This window comes from Thalassophryne amazonica, chromosome 13 (assembly GCF_902500255.1).
Source record: "Thalassophryne amazonica chromosome 13, fThaAma1.1, whole genome shotgun sequence".
In the NCBI taxonomy this organism is placed as follows: domain Eukaryota; kingdom Metazoa; phylum Chordata; class Actinopteri; order Batrachoidiformes; family Batrachoididae; genus Thalassophryne; species Thalassophryne amazonica.
The window spans coordinates 98,416,231-98,422,230 of record NC_047115.1 but is presented as its reverse complement, the minus strand read 5'-3'; the positions used below and the strand labels follow the sequence as shown (position 1 = coordinate 98,422,230).

At 43.5% G+C, this 6,000-nt stretch overlaps 1 protein-coding gene across 3 annotated transcripts in view; it reads right to left on the bottom strand.

Moving 5' to 3' along the window:
• Nucleotides 1-216: 216 nt before the first annotated feature.
• galm (galactose mutarotase) overlaps nucleotides 217-6,000 on the bottom strand; it is a 47,671-nt gene continuing 41,887 nt past the window's right edge. The window contains exons 9-11 of one of the 3 annotated variants that reach the window (XM_034185276.1): nucleotides 1,738-1,888; nucleotides 1,484-1,658; nucleotides 217-410 (exon numbers count right to left, since the gene is read on the bottom strand). In XM_034185276.1, coding sequence (XP_034041167.1) covers nucleotides 333-410; nucleotides 1,484-1,658; nucleotides 1,738-1,888 — 404 coding nt within the window. In that variant the 3' untranslated portion in view covers nucleotides 217-332. Of the gene's footprint in view, nucleotides 436-1,440; nucleotides 1,659-1,737; nucleotides 1,889-6,000 lie in introns of all 3 variants that reach the window. The other 2 variants (XM_034185277.1, XM_034185278.1) reach the window with 2 other exon arrangements.

The following is a 6,000-nucleotide window of genomic DNA, read 5'->3' as shown; positions in this document are numbered from 1 at the left end:
GTTGATTTAAGAGGAGAAAACAGAGTTCAGTTTACTAAACTCAACCCGGAATTTTGATGTCAAACTCCTGCCGACTGGACAATAAGCCCTCCTGTTCTGACTTAACATGAAGTCTGTTTAACACCACTTAAGGCCGTCGTTCACTGTAAGGGCGTCGACAGCCTGCGCCAAGAACAGAAAGGGCAAGAAACGGCTCCAATGATTTATTGTTTCATTTCAGTGTCAACAAAAGCATCACAAAGCTATTTCTGCAGGGTATAATTTTACTCAGCTGGATCTGGCGGTGACATTAAAAACCACCTCATCCACACTGCAGCGAGATCACTGTGGTGTCAGGCAGTGGTGAAGGTGAAACGAGTCACATGTCGATACCTCTCACCCGGGCGCAGCAGGCAGTCAGGAAATGCTACCTGAAAAACACAAAACCCCCCAAACATTTTCACTCACGGTTCATCAGTGCAACATGCAAAACAGACCAAACATTTTCACGTTGGGTACGTCAGTGCAGCACACTACAGGGCAAAACGGACCTAACATTTTCATGTTGGGTTCGTCACCGTGCCGCACTACAGCGCAAAACGGACCTAACATTTTCATGTTGGGTTCGTCACCGTGCCGCACTACAGCGCAAAACGGACCTAACATTTTCACGTTGGGTACGTCAGTGCAGCACACTACAGTGCAAAACGAACCAAACACTTTCACATTCTGTTCGTGGGCACGGCACGGTATGACACGAAATGGACCTAACATTTTCACTCTGTGTTTGTCAGCACGGCACGCTACGGCGCAAAACGGACCTAACATTTTCACGTTGGGTACATCAGTGCGGCATGTTACAGGGAAAAATGCACTTAACATTTTCACGCTGGGTTTGTCAGCACAGCACGCTATGGCACAAAACGGACAGAACATTTTCATGTTCTGTTCGTGGGCATGGCACGGTATGACGCAAAACGCACCTAACATTTTCACGTTGGGTACGTCAGTGCGGCACGCTACGGGGCAAAATGCACCTAACATTTTCACACTGGGTTTGTCAGCGTGGCACGCTACAGCGCAAAACGGACCGAATATTTTCACATTCAGTTCGTGGGTGCGGCACGCTACAAAACAAGATGGACCAAACATTTTCATATTTGGTTCCTGGGCACGGCACGCTACAAAAGGTCATCACTGGACAAATATTCTGTTGACCTTAAGAATGATTTCTCTCAAACCTATTCTACAGATTTTAGTTAAACTTTTTAAATACTGACAGTGGCCTGGAACAGACACTGTTTCATTCCAAATGCACACAGCTCAAAACCACATTGGGCTTCATTTCGGAACATGGAACTTTGATTCCCAAGTGTCACCTAGTGCACAACGGCAGCATATTTTGAGCAGAGCAAGATACGCCTTTCATCACGTTTCAGTGTGAGGCAAGGCAGCAGCAGGCCCTCGGGTCACAGTTTGACACCACTGATATGGGAGACGTTACCTGGTTGACGGCATCAGGCCAGTTCTGTGTCTCCAGACAGAAGGCGCTGTGCTTTCCATATTTAACTCCTCCTTTCCCTGTCACAGAACCATCCAAAAAGTTAGCGGTGTAGAACTGGACTCCAGGTTGGCTGGTTGAAACCATCAGGACACGCCCACTGGCTGGGTGATAGACCCTGGAGGAACAGAAAGTTGTAACGGCCGACAAAGGCAAAGCGTATCCAATGTGGCGTGTGAAAGTAGGTCAGCACAAACCTGGCAGCAAGTTTCTCTGCCCAAGGCTCTCCAGGTAATGACAGACAGAAGTTATGGTCAAAACCTGGTCCTGGAAGTTCCTGTAGCTGTGGCCCAATCACAGCTGGCTTCCTGAGGTCAAAGGGTGTGCCTTCCACTGCTTTGATCTCTCCTGAAGAGAAGATTATATATTATATATATATATATTTTTTTTATTGTGTCCATCAGTGTGGATCAGAGAAGATGTGATGAAGTAACCACCATCTCACAGCTCCACTTGGCGCTTCTTTCTGCAGAACTCCAGATGGGATATATTTCGTTTTAGCTGTCCATCACAGTGAATCCTTTTAATAATTCAAAAGCTAAATACAAGCTTGTTTTCAACTTCAAGTCACTGAATATTTCTCATATGACTCATATTTCCAAAGGGTGGCACAGCTTAATGGCCCCTCAGTGCCTGAAGTAATGGGCCATTTTCTCCATGTGACAATCCTGTCTCAGACATCAATGGGCTTCTGTGAAGCTGTGCTGGAAGATGATGCCAATAATCCACACATTATTATATCTGTGCACCATAGTCTCCTGCTAAAATTATGATTTAAATAAAAAAAAGCATAGAATGCCTTTGAATAGAATAAGTGGTGTGATGTGTACATATGGCATGTTACCTGGTGTGTGTGTGTTAGTATAGCTGCATAACATGGAAAATCATAAACACACTGAGCCAAAGAAATATTCACTTATTTATTTTCTGTACCAGCTTCTTCCAGCTCAGCGTCATGAGGAGCTCAGAGACGTGATTCAGTAACAGAGAAATCAGAGGAAAATCGAACCCGTCACATAGTCACACAGACGACACAGTAAAGTATGAAACCATCTTAGAATTATAGGCTCAGCACACGTTAGTGATTCTGAGATATTGGACCAAGAATAAAGACGCTCATCAACAATACAGTGAGGGTCCAACAATACAAATGAGTGGATTATTTCTTCAGTAACCTCTGGGGGTCTATGGGCCTGTATGTTTCCTGCTTTATCAAGTATACAACTACCTCTGTCCTCTGAACGTGCCATTTCCCGTCTTGTCGTCCATAAATGTTTCAGTAACGCACGAAATCATAATCATATCGTCACATAGATTCAGTCAACAGCTTTGGCAGAATGAGGCGACGCAATGTCCTACGTGTGCCTGAGGTAATTTTTTTTACCAATCTGAAGTGCATGAAAGACCGATCGGTTGAGCGAGCAGAAAAACTAAGCTGTGTATGTACAGACATTAAAATAACAGGTGTCTTACTGACTCAAATGGAATATTTTAGCTTCAGAGCAGCCTATCGGCATGTACAGTGGGGCAGATAAATACGAGGTCTGTCAGAAAAGTATCGGACCTTTTTATTTTTTTCAAAAACCATATGGATTTGAATCACGTGTGATTGCATCAGCCAAGCTTGAACCTTCGTGCGCATGCGTGAGTTTTTTCATGCCTGTCGGTTGCGTCATTCGCCTGTGAGCAGGCTTTGTGTGAGCAGTGGTCCACCCCTCTCGTCGGATTTTTATTGCGAATAAATGTCTGAACGATTTGGAGCTTTGCTGCATCAATTTTTTCCAGAAACTGTGAGAGACCTCCAGGTGGACACCATTCGGAAAATTCTGTTGGCTTTCAGGGACAATTTTATGGGGATTACACAGATTAAGGAGTGATCCAGCTGGTTTAAAGACCGCCCACAGCTGCTGAGAGCGCAGCGCGCTCTGATCGACAGGCTGAATCAACCAGATCATTTCCAACGTGAAGGCTTTGTTGATCTGGGACGTCGTCTGACTTACACAAAAATCAATCAATCAATCAATTTTATTTATATAACACCAAATCACAACAAACAGTTGCCCCAAGGCGCTTCATATTGCAAGGCAAAGCCATACAATAATTACAGAAAACCCCCAACTGTCAGCAAAAATGGCAGCAGACGTGGACATCAGCACTTTTTCGGCACATTCCACTGTTAAAGGAGTTTTTTTCATGGAAAGAAAAGCGGACGGATACGCCACTGTGCCGCTCATGGCGCGGCACAAAACCACCTCTGTGTTGGTCTCACAGGACGGCTTTGAGATGGCTTTCGGTGATTTTTCAGTCGTGTGACTAACCGAGAAATTGTGGATGAGCCTGGACATGCCAGAACATGTCCTGTGAGGCTTCATCATGGCGTTGCTTTGCGCCATGCGGCTCCACCACGACACGCGGAATTCCTCCGCACGTCTGTCTCAATGTGCCGAAAAAGTGCTGATGTCCACGTCTTCCGCAATTCCTGTGCTAGTCAGAGATCAACACAGCGTCCAGTTTGGAAATGAACAACACATTCCACTGTTACAGGAGTTTTTGTCATGGAAAGAGGAGCAGAGGAATTCCGCGCGTCGCGGCGGTGCCGCATGGCGCAAAGCAACGCCGTGATGAAGCCTTACTGGACATGTTCTGGCATGTCCAGGCTCATCCACAATTTCTCGGTTAGTCACACGACTGAAAACCCACCGACAGCCATCTGAAAGCCGTCCTGTGAGATCAACACGGAGGTGGTTTTGTCCCGCGCCATGAGCGGCACGGTGGCGCATCCGTCCGCTTTTCTTTCCATGAAAAAAACTCCTGTAACAGTGGAATGTGCCGGAAAAAGTGCTGATGTCCACATCTGCTGCCATTTTTGTGTAAGTCAGACGACGTCCCGGATCAACAAAGCCTTCACGTTGGAAATGATCTGGTTGATTAAGCCTGTCAATCAGAGCGCGGCGCGCTCTCAGCAGCTGTGGCCGGTCTTTAAACCGGCTGGATCACTCCTTAATCTGTGTAATCCCCATAAAATCGTCCCTGAAAGCCATATTAATTTTCTGAATGGTGTCCACCTGGAGGTCTCTCACAGTTTCTGGAAAAACATGATGCAGCAAAGCTCCAAATCGTTCAGACATTTATCTGCAATAAAAATCCGATGAGAGGGGTGGACCACTGCTCACACAAAGCCTGCTCACAGGCGAATGACAACCGACAGGCGTGAAAAAACTCACGCATGTGCACGAAGGTTCAAGCTTGGCTGATGCAATCACACCTGATTCAAATCCATATGGTTTTTGAAAAAAATAAAAAGGTTGGATACTTTTCTAACAGACCTCGTATTTGATCCACTGTCGATTTTGCAAGTTTTCCCACCTACAAAGAATATAGAGGTCTGTAATTTTTATTGTAGGTAAACGTCAACTGTGAGACAGAATATAAAAAAAAAAAAAAATCCAGAAAATCACTGATTTATTTTTAAATAATTTGCATTTTATTGCATGAAATAAGTATTTGATCACCTACCAACCAGCAAGAATTCTGTCTCTCACAGACCTGTTCATTTTTCTTTAAGAAGCCCTCTTATTCTGCACTCTTTACCTGTATTAATTGCACCTGTTTGAACTTGTTACCTGTATAAAAGACACCTGTTCACACAATCAATCACACTCCAACCTGTCCACCATAGCCAAGACCAAAGAGCTGTCTAAGGACACCAGGGACAAAACTGTAGACCTGCACAAGGCTGGGATGGACTACAGGACAACAGGCAAGCAGCTTGGTAGAAGACAACAACTGTTATGATTATTTATTAGAAAGTGGAAGAAACACATGATGACTGTCAATCTCCCTCGGTCTGGGATTCCATGCAAGATCTCACTTTGTTTTTGTTTTTTTAGATTCTGTCTCTCACAGTTGAAGTGAACCTACGATAAAACTTACAGACCTCTACATTCTTTGTAGGTGGGAAAACTTGCAAAACCAACAGTGGAGCAAATACGTATTTGCCTCACTGTAAGTAACCAAACACCCCAATATCTTAGAGATCACAAATTTTAATTTGAACTCAAAGTGTCGTCGATCACAAAAGCCACAGATCACATCAAATCATTTTTTTCTGATGAGAAAATAAAAGAAAAAAAATACTACTTTGCTTTCTATTTTTAAAAATAACAATGAGTAATGAAAATGAAGAAATTTTGTCTTTGGTCCTGAATGAAAACAAGGCGTCCAATGTTTTACAGTATTGTAAAATAAAATACTTAATTGTTGTATTAAAGTACAAATATGAACAGTATCAGTAAATTAAAAAAAAAATAGCCTTTGTCAAAATCATTAAAAGTATGTAAGAGAAAAGGAGCAAAACTTATCTGAGTTTATAACTTTTTTATTTTTCAAGAGATGAGGATGTCTACATTATCTGGTGAGGTGTTGACAAGAATAATTTAATTTATAACAATTTCCAAGAT